This window comes from Anguilla rostrata, chromosome 6 (assembly GCF_018555375.3).
Source record: "Anguilla rostrata isolate EN2019 chromosome 6, ASM1855537v3, whole genome shotgun sequence".
NCBI lineage: Eukaryota > Metazoa > Chordata > Actinopteri > Anguilliformes > Anguillidae > Anguilla > Anguilla rostrata.
The window spans coordinates 27,618,558-27,638,482 of NC_057938.1; the positions used below are offsets into that span (position 1 = coordinate 27,618,558).

Sequence of the window (19,925 nt, forward strand, 5' to 3'; positions counted from 1 at the left end):
ACAGCTGCGGCTTCTGAGAGCAGTAAATGGTACTCCATTTTGTGGAATCTGTTTACCATGTTTTTGCCCAGGGCTTCCACCATATCTCTCACAGGCCTTCTGAGGTTTCCACCAACTCTTTGATTGTCTGCTGTGATATTTTGAATACCCCTTGCCAGTTGTATTACCTTTGAGACAGTCACATAACTAAGAGAATGAAAGAGGAATTAGGCCTCACAGAAAATGTGTTATTATTCTTGTTGTTGTTATTATTATTATTACTCCTGATACTACCACTACTACTATGTCACATCTTGTTCCCATAGTAACAACCTAGGTCAAGAGAATTAATTGCGCCCTTGACTGACAGGTTTTACGACTTTGTTTTGATATGCTTGTGAAAGTGAAAACCAGGCCTTCAGAATCAGAGCATTTAACTAATAATATAAACTATGATAATATGTTTTAAAACTCTCACAATCATGAGGTTTCACATACCTTTCACCACTATTTTCAACAGTGACCTCTTCAAAGGGCTTTAGCACATTGCAGGCCCCTCCCACTTCTTCCTACTCATCTGGGGATAGGGTAAACAGATGGCGATTGACTAAGGCCAGGGTGGTGATGATGAGGTCTTTATTTTCTAAGATCCTTTTGAGCATGTCATATGAGGAATTATAATGGGTTGGACAGTCTTGTTTGAGACACAGCTCTGGCCACCCCATCTGAAGCGGAGTGCTCCTCAGTTTCTCAGAGGCAACTGTGCTCCGGTGTAGGTATTCAACTATACCTTTTACTTGTCCAAGGACCTCTTTACAGTCAGATTTAGTGTGTGAGCAAAGCAAGGAAGGTGTTTCCAGCCTGTTTTCTTGATGGCCAGCGTTAGATTGGCAGCATTGTCAATGACACAGGCAGCAACTTTAGCCGCGTTTCCACCAAAATTACCCAGAACTTTCAGTCCCAGGAACTACTTTACCAGGAACTAAAAGGTTCCTTCAGCCAATGGTTGTCTGCGTTTCCACCGGGGTCTAAAGTCCCGCGAAGATTAGGCAAATTAGCCCACTGACGTATGAAAAAGCGACGTTGTCGTTGGTCCATCTGTCATATGATTTCTTCTGTAACCCCCATACTACCGAAGTAGCCTACATTATTTTCTAATAACCGGGACAGCCCGGAGGGGTTTATTCCACTTATATACAACGGGTTACCAACAATGACTATATATGGTTACTTTAGTATTTATTGATTTTTATCGATTTAATCACATGGAATTGAAATATTCTTCTGCAGCCGTTTGGGCATATTTTACCGCTGTCAAGCAAAACTGTCGTTGGTAGTTGAACTTGGACCGTTATGCAACAAATAGGATATAACAGACCAATAGTCAGATTGTAACTGTTTTATATATCCTCTCAAACACATTCATTATGTTTTTATGCGAACATTCGCTTTCATGTCTTGACATCCGAAGCGACAGAATGCATTCACATTTCCAATATAGCCTAACTGGCTGCCTAACAGCAGAAAACATGCACACGTTGTAAACAATTTGCTGTTTGATTACTTTATCATCGTCAATTCCATATAGGTTAATCGCAAAATGACAAGAATAGAATGAAAACTCGGACTTGCGTGAAAATTTAAATTAGTAGTGGTACAGCCACCGTTTGTTTTCCTTCGAAGTTACTGCTAGTCGAGCAGCGAAGTGTGCCCTCCAGATGCGAACCATGCACCATAAATTAGTCCATAGTCTTCCTGGTCTTTTTGTGGAATTGAAGAATGGCAGAGTAAAATTACGGCAGTCTGAAAAAGCTAAAGGTACGATTACTAGAATTATCCTGTTATTTTACCCTGACAGCTTTTACTGTATCACCAATGTGAATTACGCAGAACTACCGCATACCTCACATAACTGTATCAAACGTTTTGAGTCAATTACAACGGGCTAAGAAAATCCGGAAGAAAATATTCAGCAACCGAATTAATCTGTTTGAATGTTTTAGTACGTAATATGCTGTCCCAGCACGAATGCTTGATAATGCTGAAAGTTTGATTTGAAGTTATTATGAAAATAAATTGGTTTGCGCCTGCGTATTTTCAAACATGGCGCCTGAAAATAGACACAAAAAAATCCTGTGAGTACTTGACCAATCAGAAATGTTCAGCGCTGCAAGCTCCACCCAAAAGGTTCCTGTACTTTCGGAAAGTACTACCCCCCGAGCAGGAACCTTTTGGGGGGTAAAACAAAGCCCCCAGAACTAAATTTAGACCCTAGTTCCTGCGGTGGAAACGCACTGAGTTCCTCAAAAGGTTCCTAGTTCCGGGGTATAGTTCCTGCGGTGGATGATATCAGTGATATTCCACTCCTAGGCAATCCTCAGAAGTTGGTCTTCCAGATTGTCTGCTGCATGCTTTTCCCCTGACCTCAACACAGTCAAGCAGGCAAGAAGTCATTTTAAAATCCTCCATAAAATGGCATGTTACAGAAATGAAGCTGGTTGTGGCCCTGGATGTCCAGCAGTCTGTAATAAGATACACTTCAGAAGCACTTTTATCACACCTTTATCTTTTTCTTACATTTTCTCACAGTTCTTCCGGAACATTTCAGGAATGACTGTTTTGGAAAGCGTTTTCCAGCTTGGAAGTACATAGGAGGGGTTTAATGCCTTTTTGTAGCCTCTAAACCCCTTGTCTTCAACAAAAGTAAAAGGCTGAAAATCAAGGACAATCATTATTGCCAGCTCCTCATCCACAGCACTTAGTCTTTATGGACAAATGGGCCTTGAGACAAAATGAGTCAAAGTGCTCTGTGTGGCCCTACCTGTTCCCAGTGTGGCAACACTAACTGAAGTAGTGCTGGTGCTGCTATCTTCTTCAGTAGGTACAGGTTCTTCTCTGACCTGTGCCAGCTGCATAGGATGTTTTCTTTTTACGTCTGAAGATTTTCAGTGGGCGCCCCTTTTATTGAGATCTGACTCTTGCAAATTGAGGCAATTGTTGCTGACACCTGATTAAAATGAGTCCAAATATTGTTCCTCTTTCAAGAGTCACTCATCTTGATGCTGTCCTCATCAAAGTAACTTAGATCTATCAATCTCATATTTACTTAGACATACCAAAAAGTTGGGAGAGAATCGTAGAGAAAATAACCCAAAGGGTTGAAATAGGGGTGATCTAAAATTTACAGTCAAGTTATGCAATTTTTTAATTCAATAGCCTATTTATGTGGATCTTGAAAATTTATGCCACCCCTCCATCTAAAATGATTGAGCCTATACGCGTTGCTTGTAAAGTGAATTTACATAAGAAAAAAAGTTATTTATAAATATTATTATTATATTCCATTTAAATTACGATTAATTTTAAGGGACCTTTATTACAATATGCTCAATAAAACCTAGAAAAACATAATGTCAGCAATAACATTTCATTGGTAACATGGATCAAATGGGCCTAACCTTCACAGCTAGGCTAATTTCTCAAATCACAAGAAACATGATCATTCACGTGGACTGACACGTCCATTAATAAAATTAGCATACGTGCCATCTAGACTATATTTGTATTTATTGTTGTGTCTGTTTCCAGCAACATTGTCCAGCACCAGTGTTGCCCTCCAGAATTATCAACAATGTGGTGATAGCCTAGCATACTATGTTTGAATAAAGGAATGTGACTGCAGTTTAATCGCTCGAGTTGAGACCAGACCTAGCGACTCTGCCTAAAAAATACGATGTCTCCATTGGGAAATAACATACTGATGGCCTTTCATTCAAGCTTTATTTACATCACGTAACCAGAGAGTATGCTACCCATAAGCTATAGTGTTTCTTAGCTGTAGCTCGGCTAACCAACTAGTGTAAGCCAATTGTGTTTAATTCTTTACTCATTACAGGCAAGTTCATCATTGAAACCTAAAGGCATGGATCTGATCAACTGGTCTCTCAACGCAATTGATAGTATTTTCTCGACGAGAAGAACGGGACAGGGAGAGCCCTCTTGCCCTGACGGAACGTTTGCAGCCGGATACACGATGGACTCCTGGAACGAGTGGAGGGTCGTGTGCCTGTCGATCCTTTCCGTTGAGGATGTTGAAGACGTTTACTTGATTGGAATTATGATAACAGGCTTTCTGCTGTTTGGAGCTGGCAGCATCCTGATTTATCGCAAAATGCCGAAGGCGTTGGCAGCACTAATTGGGAAGCTGCCCGCCATTGAGGGAACGGGCAGGGCTGTCAACACTCAGACTCAAGCGATTTGTGAGCTCAATCGCAAACTGGATGCGATTGGATCGCAAATTCGCATGACGGATACCAACTTGGAGAAGTTGTCGGTTCGGCTCACTGAAATGGGCCGCTAATTCGGATGATTGGAACAACGCTGAGAGAACCACAGGACTAAAGGTAGACGAAAAATGCAGAAGTCTGCCTGAACCCAAAACAATCCTTATCCTCATTGGCTCCCCCACATCGGCCTTGGAAGGCTGATATCTCTCCACTCTCCTGGATTGTTATGCAGCCAGATGCTCGGCCCTACCCCCACCTCCCTGCTCCTATGGAACTTTGTCTCTGGATCAGGACTCTTCGAGGTTATCTCCACGGCAACAGCCGTGTCCTCGTCATCAGTACCAGACGGCAGAGACAATGTTGAGACTGTGGTGGAGATGAAGTCCATGGACTTACACACACACGCACATGAAGATAACAAACACACCACCTCCTACTCAACGCCTTCTTGGCTCCCACCCCCCCTCCCCCCCCCGTTACAGTGCAGTCTGCTGAGGGTTGATGCGCTGCGCCTGAGCGGCTGCGCGCTCCCCCCAGTGTCTGTGCTGCGACACTTCCCCTCCCCGACACCCTACCCCCTACCACATGTGCAAGTCTTCGAGTTTTTTTTGTAATGTTTGTAATGTTTGTAATGTTTTTATGATGTTGCTATGTGCTGAGGTTTTTCTTCGTTTCAATGAAACGAGTGCTCTCTCGTTTCATTGAAAGGACTGTTTTTCTTCCTCCTCCTTCCTCCTGTTCTCTCATTTCTCATCTAATAAGTTGGCGCCGCAGATGGCTGCCTCGGTGTGTTGACCAAAGCAAATTCCTCGTATGTGTAAATGTACTTGGCAATAAATTCGATTCTGATTCTGATTCTGATTCTGATTGCAATACGAAGGCATTATGAGAAGAGAGACACGTAGGGCTGCAGCAGCTACAGTTGAGGCCAAAAGTTTACGTACACATAGGCTACAGATATTCAAACTCAGTTTTTCACAACTCTGCACATTTCAGCCTAGGTGTATGTAAACATTTGGCCTCAACTGTACGTAGTCTAACTCTTTCTGGATCTGGACCTGGACCCAAGACAGACTGTCCAGTTCCTTCATGAATCGACACACCACTAGCACTTACTTACTAAGTTGATCATTTGGATTATGATATATAGGAACAGAACAGGGGTGGGAGGATATCCTATCAACTATAAGTTTACAACATTTTTTATTTATTTACATTTTTACATTTATTTTTTAATAAAATGATCGATTGTATTTAAAGTATTGTATGCTATGTGATGAATACCCTAATGATATGCTAATAATAACCATATGAATACAACGATTCGACAAGAATAAGCAAACTACACAACAGTAAACAATTTTAAGACCGTTCTAATGAAAAACACATCCTAAAAATGTTATTACCTACATCATGACAAACTTTAAAAACAGAAGTAAATTCCAATTGCTTGCTGTGGGCAACATCGGTTTACTTCACTGAGACCGCTGAAAGCAAAACCGATCAGTTTTAAATGCACACAAAACAGACAAAGGACGAAATAATTAAAGATAGGTAATGTGAATGTTTTAATATAAAGCATTCTGTTTCATTAAGGGCATCCTCGAGAGTTTCTGATTCGAGTGCGTGTTTTGCTCAATCGTGTGGCGTTCCTGCTCACCTAGCTGCACCCCTGTGTGTGCCGCGCAGTCTGAGCCTATGCAAGTTGCGCAGTTTTCGGACAATCGGGTTTTCTTCGGGTCGGGTCGGGCTTTAATTTTCAGACCCGTTGAGAAACTCTAAGCGCAACAATTACATTTAAAATGCAGTCTGCGATATCCTTTATCAAAAAGTGATTTGAGTTATATTACTTTTGGCCCAAAAATGATCGTGTAAAAATTAGTTTATTCAGCTGTTTTATCCACGATTAGCCAATATCAGCATTTTTACATAAATTTCAACTATAAATGCCGGCTACTTTTGTCCCCATAGTAATCGCGAAAATAGCAAGTGACGGCACAGTCATGTGGACAAGAACAAAGTATAAAGCGTGAAATTGATATTATCCCACTCTCAAATTCAAAATAAGAATTCAAGCAAAGACCACAATTGCAGTGGCATCACATAGCCTACGGTCTGCAATATCACACATCCAGAATTCCACAGCCAGGTCCAGCTAGTTAGCAGGGATTCCTAAACACTGTAGCGTATTAGACACGATAACACAAAATGGTGAATGTCTTGCAGTACGTAGGGCAGCATAAAATAGATAAGAATATAAATACCCCAACGTAACATCAAAATATACATTTTGCATCACCAAATTCTTAAATCGATGCGATAACGCTAAATGAACTACTTGCAATACCAAGACATGTTTTTAATTCCTGCCGACTGTCATAGGGACGGCAAATCATTCACATAATGGGAACCAATGCTTGCTGGATTCAGTCATCCCTTTTAGCTTGCTACATTTTGCTTGCCATTCCAAAATCTCTCCTGCCCGAAACTTTGAACTGCATAGTTTACAATCAGAAATTACATTTTCCATAAACTCCAAAGCATGCTCGATGTCTTCATGATATTTCTACGTTTCACTAACGCTATTTTGTTTCAAGTAAAACTTACCTTTCTGAAGCTTCTCAGCAAAGCACTATTTGAAGATCTTCGGTTAAAGACACAATTGAAAGATGGCTGCCAGGTAATTCCACTAGTCTCCGCTAACACTAACACAGCCAATGACACTAAATAGGGAAGAATCTCCTTACAACTCAGTATACAAACAATTCGGGCATGCAGAGCTTCGCCAAGAGGAAAAACGCGACTTTCAAAGACTTATTTCATAATTGCTCATTAAGCTACACTGTCAGTAGTATTTGTCGGTAGGTGAGAGCTAGTACGATCATGCGTGCACCAAACTCCATAATTCGTGTAGTAAAACAAAAATATTATAATGTAACTTGATGTTGGCTATTTAACAAACCTTGACGAGCGGTGTAATTTCTTTAGGAATTATTTGGCTTTGGCAAAATAAGAACAGGGAATTTTACATTTTTTGTTTCAGTAAACTGAATTTACAAATCTGGAAAACATTGCTAAATGGTTCTGCTGTTACAAATTCAGTGTTTACAGTATAACAATCCAGGTCTCTCATTCACCTACACACACACCATTCACCCACACACACACCAATGGTGAAAGGCTGCCATGCAAGGTACCAATCAACTCATTGGGAGAAATTAGGGGTTCGGTGTCTTGCTCAGGGACACTTCGACACGCCCAGGGCGGGGGATTGAACCGGAAACCCTCCGACTGCCAGTCAACCGCTCTTACTTCCTGAGCTATGTTGCCCCTAGAATAAACAAATAGAAATCGAATAAACAAATGTACATCCGAAGCAGGGTCTAAGCCTGAATACCTGGCATGGCTAGCTGTAATTGTCTATTGTCAAGAAGCTTGAATGTAGCCTAAAGAAAATATCAGACTGCAAAATGCACACGGAACAATGTAAGCAAAAAGTCCATTCAAAATATGGGACCTCAAGAGAGACCATTGAGAAAAGTAGATGGTAATGTATTCTAGAGATTTTTTTAAATCAATGGATTGTTTTCTAGCTTAGTAGCCAAAAGACACTAAACAGTAGTCACCTGATACTCAATACATTACATTATATTGTTTTAGCAGACAGTTATCTAGTGACTTATAATGGCTATATTTACATGTACACTGATTATTTGATTACCCCAATTATGACAATACTTGGATTATGAAAGCATGTAATCACTTTATAATCTGATAATCTTAATCGATGTAAGGTCAAAATCAAAGTAAATTTGACTTAATTAGGACACCCAGATTTCTGCTCAATCTTTTATTGGTCCATGCAAACCTTTCAGTTGAATTTCGTTTAGCTTTTTAAAAATGTGCATGCAAAAGGTCCCCAGAGTCTGATGTTGTTTGTACAATTCCCATTTAAACCAGCATGGTGAACAGTAACACACAAAGCAGCGTGAGGAGTGGTGGTGCAATTATAAGTAATCATTTTTGGAAAGATGAAGAAACTCTCTTCATGCTTAATCAAATTGCAAGAGTGGCTTATTACATCAATTCCATAGACCTTAGCACAACTATGAAAAGTAAACACAGTTATTAGTGAAATCATGTTATTCCAAATCACTTAATCTAAAAATAGTCCTATACTGATTACTCCCAATAATCAGGATATTGATGTGTGTGTAAACATAACCAATGTGAGCTACAATGTGTGCATGCTCTCAGACTTAAAGGATTCACACATTACAACAAACAACTTAATCTCTGAACCATTGAGGTCAAATTAACTTTTCACTTTCATTTTGCCTGATTATGTTCTTGCATAACCATATTACTTAGCTGGGGAGATTTCAATGACAGTTTTTCACTCTGAGAACAAAAGTAACAATGATAATAATAAACTAAAATGTTAACTCACTGTGTTCTTTGAAAAGTTCTTGCGTTTATGAAGAAAAGATAGTTGCTTCTCATCCCTAAATGTTCAGCCTGGTAGAAAATCCTCAAATAATTTAAAAAATAAAAATAAATAATTAGATAGTTAAAATCCTTATCCTGTGACAGTAACGTATGTGGTCACTATTCTGACATAGAATGAATCTTCGGCTCGGATCAGAAGACTAAAATTTAAAAAAAATTAGGTCAAGAATTGTCAAGTTCTTCCAGATGTTCCTTTTATCCTCATAAATTACCAGTGCCATCAGAGGATCAAATTTATCAGGGGAGTAAATTCCATCTGTGTTATGACAGATATGTGAAGTACAGGTAGAACTGTCTCTCCAGAGGCATTTTTCCCCCTTCCCAAAACCAGTCCTAGAGACAAAGCTATAGCAGTAAACTTGGGAAAGTCTGATAAGCCAATTAATAATCTTTACCTCTCTAAAGCAGAATGTGTGATGATCTTATTACCTGACAAGGTGCAGTGAGGTGAGCTGTCCTTCTCTCCCCAGTAAAATGTCTCTTGACATCTTTCTTTGAAAAACACATTGGTTGTTTTGTTAGCTAAACAAACATTAACTGAAGTCTTTATTTTTTAAACAATTTATTTTAGGCACAGATGTTATATTTGGTCTCGTTTACCGGCTGTTGGCATATCTTACATCCCACTCCACTTTAAACACAAAGCTTTCTCTTTTAAAATGATATGCTGGAGGTCTGACTTTTTAAAGAATTTTGTTACAATGTACCTTTTCTCCTCATCTCATTGTTGAAAATACAGAAATAATATAAAACTCATGACCCCTGGCCAAATACAGCAAAAAAATGTACTTGCAAATGGAAACTTCAGGGTTTTAAATAGCTTACCTTGGAAAAAAATAACGAGATCATTTTTGCGACATGAATGCTAATTCAGAAACTGTAGATTCTAGTTAATACTTTGACCTTTTTTTTAGTTTTTTTTTTTACAATTCAATCCATTCCATTATTCAGGATAACTGAATTCATTACAATGCATTTATGTTAATTACAGTTGAGGCCAAAACTTTACATACATCTAGGTAAAGATATTTAAACTCAATTTTTCTCCACACATTTCATGTTATCATGCATTTTCTGTGATAAGTCAGTTAGGGTATCTACTTTATTTCCATAAGAGGTCATTTCAAAATAACATAAGCGACAGATTTATGTCAGCTTTTATGTACTATACCAGATTTTCAATGGGTCAAAAGTTTACATACACTTTGTTAGTATTTGGTGGCATTGTCTTTTAATTGTTTAACTTGAATCAAACACTTGGGGTAGCCTTCCAATAATTTCACTTTGTTGTCTTTAAGCCATTTTGTTACAACTTTGGAGTTATGCTTAGGATCCTGCTGCTTTATCCTGCTGGAAGACCCAGTTGTGACCAAGTTTTAACTTTCTAGCTGATGTCTTGAGGTGTTGCTTCAGTATTTCTAGATAATCCTCCTTCCTCATGATGCCATCTATTTTCTGAAGTGCACCAGTCCCTTTTCCAGCAAAATGGAGTTGGGATGGTATTTTTCAGACTAAAAGCCTCACCCTTTTTCCTCCATACATAGCGCTGATCTTTATGGCCAAACAGTTCAAATTTTATTTCATCTGACCAGAGAACACTCCTGCAAAAGGCTTGGTCTTTGTCCTGGTGATCACCTGCAAACTTCATTGTATTTTTTATGCCGGTCTTAGAGTAGAGGCTTCTTCAGGTTCAGTTGAACCTTTCGAAGCAAAGTTTGTTCAGCCCTGGGAGTTAATTTGTTCCTCCTTCCTGAACGATGCAGTGTCTGTGTGGTCCCAAGATTTATATATTTGCATAGAATTGTTTGTACAGATGCTTGTGGTACCTTCACTTGCTAGGAAATTGTTCCTAAGGAGGAACCGAACTTGTGGAGGTCCACAATTTTCTTGGCTGAGTTGCTAGGATTTTCCCATGGTATCAAGGGCAAAAAGGCAGTGGCTCTAAAGGTACGCTCTTAAATACAGCCACAGGTGCTGATTAACTCCTAATTATGACAATTGGCCAGTCAGAAGCTTCTAAAAAGTCATTACATCAATTTCTGGAATCTTCCAGACTATTTAAAGAAACTGTCAACTTGGGGTATGTAAACTTTTGACCCACTGGAATTCTGATATAAGTGAATTAAAGCTGAAAGACTGTAAATCTGTCTCTAATCGATTGTTTTAAAATGACCTTTGATGTGAACAAAGTAGATGCCTTAATTGACTTGCCAAAAGAAATGTATGGTAACATGAAATGTGCAGAGTTGTGAAAAATTGAGTGTGAATATCTTAAGCCTAGGTGTATGTAGACTTTTAGCCTCAACTGTAAATGTGATAAGTCATGTTTATTGGGCAGATCAGAAACAGGAGTAAGCCCAGACTCAAACATTTCAACACTTGATTCATACAGTGTGTTCAACACTGTATAAATCAAGGATTACAGCAGTCCGACAGAAAAATCTTCACATTCTGCCATGGACACCTATGGGTGGATGAGCTATTATGGAAGTGTATGTGACAACAGCATTTAAGCCACCGCAATTGTACTGTTCATTTTTGACAACAAACCTTTTATAGAGATGCCATCCTTAAACCAACCCTTCTAAGAGAAGGGAATTTTATGTATTTTCAAGACAACCACTGGCTGAAATATGTCCAGGTGAAATGGAGGAATGATTCATCAACACTAAGCATTTTTTTCTGAAAAGAATGGCTCAGCTATGCCTTGTCCTCACAAAAAATTAAATTAAACCTAATTCAGGTTTGATTGTGTGTTTAACAAATGTACTTACGCAGCCAAAGAAATTAAAAAAGCTGGTTAAGGCACAACACTGTGCATGTTTCCAAAAAATTACAAAATATGTTACCCTCTTTGAGGTTTTTTAATATCTTATTTAAATGCTGACACAACTCAGGCAATGTAATAATCCCCTTCTTAATAAAATGTTCATACAATGAAACAATAGGATTCCATCCCTGAGGTGCCAGACAAAGCTTTGCCGTTGTACAAAAATATTTCATAACAAAAATTACAATAAAACTATTAAATATGAAGAAAAAATAAAATTGATTTCATAAGGGCTGAGATGAATTTAAAAGATTTTTGGTTCAAAGTTTGGCAAGTTTTAAATGGTCCTTTAAAATCTATTTCTCCAGTCAATTTTCCAACAACAGTTTATAAATGGGTCTCCAGTCTCTGTAAACAGTCTCTTGAATACTGGATCAAAGCAGTGGTGGGCAAGAGCCTGCACTCTAATAATGGATAGGCCCATACTCACCCATCTCTACTAAGGTCAGTGAATCTGACCTTGAACTTTAAGTCCTCCTTCAGAATTTGACCTATAGCTATAGTGAAAAAACCCCCAACAGACCCTCACTTCATTAGGAAAAATAAAGAGGGGGGGGGATGAAAGGGTGGCACACATCTCTGCCTCAAAGCCACAGTTTTCAGGCCAAGCTTCACATGCTGAACAGCTTATTCTCACTGCAAAAAATCTGAGGGTGCCACCGCTATTGTAGGTCTGGCAAACAATGGCCTTTGGAGCACAAAGCCGGCACCCCCCCCCCCCCCCCCAGGCCAACTGCAGGATCGCCGCACATCCATTAGCCTCCCTGAGGAAGGGGGTTTTGGGGACGGGCTTAGTAGTAGCGGTTGAGACTGCGGGTCCCTGGTACGTCAGGCTGTCCATTCATCCAGATCTCACGAATGATGCGCTCGCGCTCCTCCAGCCTCTGGGCCCGCTCCAGCTCCTCAGCTGAGGTGAAGACATTGGTGTGAAGCGTCCGCTCGAAGCGGCGATGGCGGCGGGCTGACAGGTCAGAGGTTGTGTCCCAGTCTGAGGAGTCACTGTCATCGCTGCTATCACTGGCACTTTCTGCCCCTCGCCCCCGTGCCCCTCGCTTCCTGTGAGGCTTGGCCTGGCAGTCTGTGCGGCAAGAGATCTGGACCACCAGGGCAAACAGCGTAAGGAGAAGGCCAAGGCACACGCCACAAACAAAATACAGGGCCGCTCTCTCCGGGTGCTCTGAAACAGACCAAAATATACAGCACATGCCAATATGTGTCACAGCATGTTACATATATTTCAATACATGCAAATACATGTGACTTATGCATCTTATTGTCTTATCTTACTTGAAATATGTATCTTATTCATTATAACTTTGACACATTCAATCCTATGCAAATTAGTGTTGTAGATTGGACATTGGTCATTTTTAAAAACATTTTTACCCTCAATATCTCTTGGAGATCCATCCATCCATTATCTATACCCACCTATCCTGGGCAGGGTCACGAAGGGTGCTGGAGCCTATCCCAGCATGCATTGAACAAGAAGCAAGAATATACCTTGGACATGCTGCCAATCTATCGCAGGGCACACACACCATTCACTCACGAGTCATACACTCATACCTATGGGCAATTTAAGCCGCGTTTCCACCAAAATTACCCGGAACTTTCAGTCCCAGGAACTACTTTACCAGGAACTAAAAGGTTCCTTCAGCCAATGGTTGTCTGCGTTTCCACCGGGGTCTAAAGTACCGCGAAGATTAGGCAAATTAGCCCACTGACGTTGTCGTCGGTCCATCTGTCATATGATTTATTCTGTAACCCCATACTACCACCGAAGTAGCCTACATTATTTTCTAATAACCGGGACAGCCCGGAGGGGTTTATTCCACATATATACAACGGGTTACCAACAATGACTATATATGGTTACTTTTGTATTTATTGATTTTCATATATCCTCTCAAACACATTCATTAACAGCAGAAAACATGCACACGTTGTAAACAATTTGCTGTTTTATTACTTTCTCGTCGTCAATTCCATATAGGCTAATCAATCGCAAAATGACAAGAATAGAACGAAAACTCGGACTTGCGTGAAAATGTAAATTAGTAGTGGTACAGCCACCGTTTGCTTTCCTTCGAAGTTACTGCTAGCCGAGCAGAGTGCCCTCCAGATGCGAACCATGCACCATAAATGAGTCCATAGTCTTCCTGGTCTTTTCGTGGAAGTGAAAAATGGCAGTAAAATTGAGTAAAATTACGGCAGTCTGAAAAAGCTAAAGGGAAGATTACTAGAACTAACCTGTTATTTTACCCGGATAAAAAGTGCGGAAGGTGATTTCCAGTTTGCTTGTACTGTATCACCAATATTAATTATGCAGAACTACCGCATACCTCACATAACTGTATCAAACGTTTTGAGTCAATTACAACGGGCTAACAAAGAAAATCCGGAAGAAAATATTCAGCAACCGAATTAATCCGTTTGAATGTTTTGGTAGCCTACGTAATATGCTGTCCCAGCACGAATGCTTAGCATTTTATAAAACGAATACTAAAGCAAGAAAAGAACAGACGAGCACACGTTATAATTCCAAGACGTTGACAGGCTATAACCAAAAGTAGGCTACTGCGCCGCATAACATACAAGTTTGATTTGAAGTTATTATGAAAATAAATTGGTTTGCCGCTGCATATTTTCAAACATGGCGGGTAATGGCGGAAAATAAATACAACACAAATGCTACGAGTACTCGACCAATCAGAAATGTTCAGCGCTGCAAGCTCCACCCAAAAGGTTCCTGTACTTTCGGAAAGTACTACCCCCCGAGCAGGAACGTTTTGGGGGGTAAAACAAAGCCCCCAGAACTAAATTTAGACCCTAGTTCCTGCGGTGGAAACGCACTGAGTTCCTCAAAAGGTTCCTAGTTCCGGGGTATAGTTCCTGCGGTGGAAACGCGGCTTTAGAATCTCCAATTAGCCTATCTACTGTCTTTGGACTGTGGGAGGAAACCGGAGTACCTGAAGGAAACCCATGCGGAACCCTCTCTCATAAGCCGCGTTTCCACCGCAGGAACTATACCCCGGAACTAGAAACCTTTTGAGGAACTCAGTGCGTTTCCACCGCAGGAACTAGGGTCTAAATTTAGTTCTGGGGGCTTTGTTTTACCCCCCAAAACGTTCCTGCTCGGGGGGTAGTACTTTCCGAAAGTACAGGAACCTTTTGGGTGGAGCTTGCAGCGCTGAACATTTCTGATTGGTCGAGTACTCGTAGCATTTGTGTTGTATTTATTTTCCACCATTACCCGCCATGTTTGAAAATATGCAGCGGCAAACCAGTTTATTTTCATAATAACTTCAAATCAAACTTGTATGTTATGCGGCGCAGTAGCCTACTTTTGGTTATAGCCTGTCAACGTCTTGGAATTATAACGTGTGCTCCTCTGTTCTTTTCTTGCTTTAGTATTCGTTTTATAAAATGCTAAGCATTCGTGCTGGGACAGCATATTACGTAGGCTACCAAAACATTCAAACGGATTAATTCGGTTGCTGAATATTTTCTTCCGGATTTTCTTTGTTAGCCCGTTGTAATTGACTCAAAACGTTTGATACAGTTATGTGAGGTATGCGGTAGTTCTGCATAATTAACATTGGTGATACAGTACAAGCAAACTGGAAATCACCTTCCGCACTTTTTATCCGGGTAAAATAACAGGTTAATTCTAGTAATCTTCCCTTTAGTTTTTTCAGACTGCCGTAATTTTACTCAATTTTACTGCCATTTTTCAATTCCACGAAAAGACCAGGAAGACTATGGACTCATTTATGGTGCATGGTTCGCATCTGGAGGGCACACTTCGCTGCTCGGCTAGCAGTAACTTCGAAGGAAAGCAAACGGTGGCTGTACCACTACTAATTTACATTTTCACGCAAGTTCGAGTTTTCGTTCTATTCTTGTCATTTTGCGATTAGCCTATATGGAATTGACGACGAGAAAGTAATAAAACAGCAAATTGTTTACAACGTGTGCATGTTTTCTGCTGTTAATGTGTTTGAGAGGATATAGAAATTCAATCATCAAAGTACCATAATAATGTTTGTACCCGTTGATATAAGTGATAACCCCTCGGGCTGTCCCGTTATTAGAAAATAATGTAGGCTACTTCGTGTAGTAGTGTTACAGAAGAAATCATAGACGATGGACCGACGACACGTCAGTGCTAATTTGCCTAATCTTCGCGGTACTTTAGACCTCGGTGGAAACGCAGACAACCATTGGCTGAAGGAACCTTTTAGTTCCTGGTAAAGTAGTTCCTGGGACTGAAAGTTCCGGGTAATTTTGGTGGAAACGCGGCTATAGAGAGCATTATGTAGACATTACATATTAAGGATTTTCATTTTGGGAGGTACAGCTTTTGGTTATTATGGGAATGTTGGTGAGCTACTATATGGAGACACTAGATCAGGCAGCTTTACTTTATTCAGTTTATTTTTACAGGGACAGTGCACATTAATAAACATTTCTGTAAATGTGCCAGTTTAGCCAGCATGGCTAATTTGCAACAATTAAAGCAAGTTACAAAGTCAGTAGTGACACTCTGATTCCCGCTCTATTCTGGTATGACCTGACCAGAAACACAGTGCCAGTAGGTATATTAACCAATTTAAGATACAGAATCGTATGAATATGAGGAATACCAGGCCACCCTTTTTGACACACTCACACACAAATGCACGCAGGCCCACCCTCACACAAAAGCCGCGTTTCCACCGCAGGAACTTTACCCCGGGACTAGGAACCTTTTGAGGACCGCAGAAACTAGGGTCTAAATTAAGTTCCGGGGACTTCATTTTACCCCCAAAAAAGTCCCTGCTCAGGGGGTAGTACTTTCCAAAAGTACCAGAACCTTTGGGATGGGGCGCAAGTGCTGAACATTTCTGTTTGGTCGACTACTTGCAGTGTTTTATTTCAACCGCCATTTCAAAAAATCTGCAGCCGCAAACCGATTTATTTTCAGAATAACTTGAAATCAAACTTGTATGTTATGCGGCGCAGTAGCCTACTTTTGGTTATAGCCTGCCAACGTCTTGGAATTATAACGTGTGCTCTTCTGTTCTTTTCTTGCTTTAGTATTTGTTTTATAAAATGTTAAGCATTCGTTCTGGGACAGCATATTACGTACCAAAACATTCAAACGGTTTAATTCGGTTGCTGAATATTTTCTTCTGGATTTTCTTTGTTAGCCCGTTGTAATTGACTCAAAACGTTTGATACAGTTATGTGAGGTATGCGGTAGTTCTGCGTAATTTACATTGGTGATACAGTAAAAGCAAACTGGAAATCACCTTCCGCACTTTTTGTCAGGGTAAAATAACAGGTTAATTCTAGTAATCGTCCCTTTTGCTTTTTCAGACTGCCATAATTTTACTCCATTTACGCCATTCTTCAACTCCACAAAAAGACCAGGAAGACTATGGACTAATTTATGGTGCATGGTTCACATCTGGAGGGCACACTTCGCTGCTCGGCTAGCAGTAACTTTGAAGGAAGGCAAACAGTGGCTGTACCACTGCTAATTTAAATTTTAACGCAAGTCCGAGTTTTCGTTCTATTTTGTCATTTTGCGATTAGCCTATATGGAATTGACGATGAGAATGTAATCAATTCAACAGCTAATTGTTTACGACGTGTGCATGTTTTCTGCTGTTGTTGCCAGTTATTTGTGGAATGTGAATGCATTCTGTCGCCTCAAATGTCAAGACATGAAAGTGAATGTTTGCATAAAAACATAATGAATGTGTTTGAGAGGATATATAAAACAGTTACAATCTGACTATTGGCCTGTTATATCCTATTTGTTGCATAACAACGGTCCAAGTCCAACTACCAACGACAGTTTTGCTTGACAACGGTAAAATGTGCCCAAACGGCCGCGGAAGAATATTTCAATTTCAGGTGATTAAATCGATAAAAATCGATAAATACAAAAGTAAACATATATAGTCATTGTTGGTAACTCGTTGTATATAAGTGGAATAAACCCCTCCGGGCTGCCCCGGTTATTAGAAAATAATGTAGGCTACTTTGGTGGTAGTATGGGGTTACAGAAGAAATCATAGGACAGATGGACCGACGACAACGTCGCTTTTTCATACGTCAGTGGGCTAATTTGCCTAATCTTCGCAGGATTTTAGACCGCGGTGGAAACGCAAACAACAATGGGCTGAAGGAACCTTTTAGTTCCTTGAAAAGTAGTTCCTGGGACTAAAAGTTAGGTACTTTTGGTGGAAACGCAGCTAAAGACACACATATTTACAACTCAAATGGCATGGGAAACACTAGGGACATGGAGAGAGTGGCCTCTAGTGGCGAGAAATGGGAACCGTGAAAATTAGAAATGTCTTCCCACTTATGGTATGTTTAGATATTTAACTATATTCATCATTAGTCCACTTGGGTAAGTTAAGATAATGTGCGAACCTTAAATAAATGTCATATAAATGGGTTCAGTGTGGAAAAGAGAGTGACATTACCCAAACTTTTGAGAGAGAGAGAGAGAGAGGGAGGGAGGAGGGGGGATTACCTGCTTCCAACTTCAGTGCACCACTAAATTTAATTAACCTAAAATAAATTCCAATTCAGTCCATTGAAATAGCTCATCATTGCCTTATAGCTCATCAGTGCGTAGTTTGCTATATTGTGTGCAGAAACTCAGTGATCGCCACTTTGTCATTATCTTGATAAAGATAAGCAAAAAAGTGTATAAAATAAACAACACAGATAATTAGCTGTATTATATACTCAAAAGGGTAGGATATGGAGATTTTTCACACCAATACAATTGCTCAGAGAATTACTTTTTAACAAGTAATAATTCTATTTCCCAAAAATATTATTGCCCCCTGCCCTGTTTTCAGTATTTTGTGCACTCTCCACAAGGATAACACAACTGTATTGTATTTTCTTGTGTTTTATGATATTAGTGAACATCTTTGACCACTTGTCCATACAGAATTTTCAAAATCCTTCATATCCTTCAGTCTCACTTGTGGACTGTCCTTTTAAATTCATGCATTACATTTTAAGGTTCAATTCTGGAAGATGAGATAGCCATTGCAAAACAGTAATATTGTGGTTAATTTAATTGATATTGAGATACGCTTGGTATCATTGTCTTGTGGAAAGATCCATTTGAGGGCAAGTTTTAGTTAATTTTAAACTTAAGAGCCCCAGGATTCATAGATGCAAAACCATTCCATAATATCAAAAACCCATATATACACCAGGTATGACATCCTTATCAACATAAGCATCCTTTTACTGACACCAAACCCACTGCTGGTATGCGTGACCAAAAAGCTCAATTTTGATCTCATGTGACCATAGTACCTGATTCCAACTGAAGCTCCAATGTAGAACTTTGATTGGAACTGGATGCTTTTCTTCAAACAAGGCATCATTGTTCTGACACCAAATCCACCACTGGTGTGTGTGGCGAAAAAGGGCTAAGTTTTGGTCTTGTGACCATAACACCTGGTTCCAGCTGAAATTCTCATGTTGAGCTTTGATTGAAACTGGGTGCTTTTAGTGTGCTTTTGCCTATTGCTGGTCAATGCATACCTGCTATGAAGTTGTAGGCTGCTAGAGCATTGCTGATCAGAGCCATCTCCACATTCACTGCCTGGGCATCTACGGGGGGTCTCAGGGTCCAGAGAGGGCCGTCATACGTGCCTTCTGGAAAGGCCTTGTCTTCTAAGGAGTACAAGCCAGACTCCCTCCCTCTCTTTTTCTTCCCTGTAAATCCCAAACACACACACACACACACACACACACGTAAAGTAAGCACATCTGTCTACTGGCACTGCATATGGCTACAGTATATCTGCAACTAGAGTATACACATATTTGGTGTTAAGTTTATTATGTCTATAGTCAGTGATGAAAAACAGCATTATTTAATGACTTTTTATTTATCAATTAATTACTTTAATTACTTTATTACATTTTGCAATGTGTTGTTATGTGTGCATGTATATAAAATTGTATATACTCATATATTTTATATAATTAGATGTTAATATAAAAAAATTTCAAAATTGTTGTATTGACCTATCTGTTTTGTATAAATTACTTACAAACCACACATAACACTGGCTGCTTCATATTGGATATATCATGAAAAAAACTTTTCAATATTTAAAACTTTGTTATATCTACAGGGAAAAAAGAAAATGTTTTTTGTAAACAGCACCTAACACCAGCAAAGAATAAGGTGACAGAAAGAATTCCTGTCATCTATGCAATTTTAAAAGAAAAGACTTGTGAATTTTGTAAATGGCTCATGAATTGGTGGGAAACACTTTTGCTTT

General features: G+C 39.7%; 2 protein-coding genes across 7 annotated transcripts in view; both read right to left on the reverse strand.

Annotated features, from left to right (window-relative positions):
• Positions 1–7,137, reverse strand: part of LOC135256965 (histone H3.3A-like) — a 35,301-nt gene extending 28,164 nt beyond the window's left edge. For 2 of the 6 annotated variants that reach the window (XM_064339287.1, XM_064339288.1), the window contains exon 1: positions 6,873–7,137. The gene's annotated coding sequence lies outside the window, so the exon portion shown is untranslated. Of the gene's footprint in view, positions 1–477; positions 557–6,872 lie in introns of all 6 variants that reach the window. The other 4 variants (XM_064339286.1, XM_064339285.1, XM_064339284.1 and 1 more) reach the window with 4 other exon arrangements.
• A 2,182-nt stretch (positions 7,138–9,319) lies between these two features.
• The window catches only part of LOC135257850 (protein eva-1 homolog C), a 71,395-nt gene continuing 60,789 nt past the window's right edge, over positions 9,320–19,925 (reverse strand). The window contains exons 4-5 of the mRNA XM_064341025.1: positions 19,177–19,350; positions 9,320–12,781 (exon numbers count right to left, since the gene is read on the reverse strand). Coding sequence (XP_064197095.1) covers positions 12,396–12,781; positions 19,177–19,350 — 560 coding nt within the window. The 3' untranslated portion in view covers positions 9,320–12,395. The remainder of the gene's footprint in view (positions 12,782–19,176; positions 19,351–19,925) is intronic.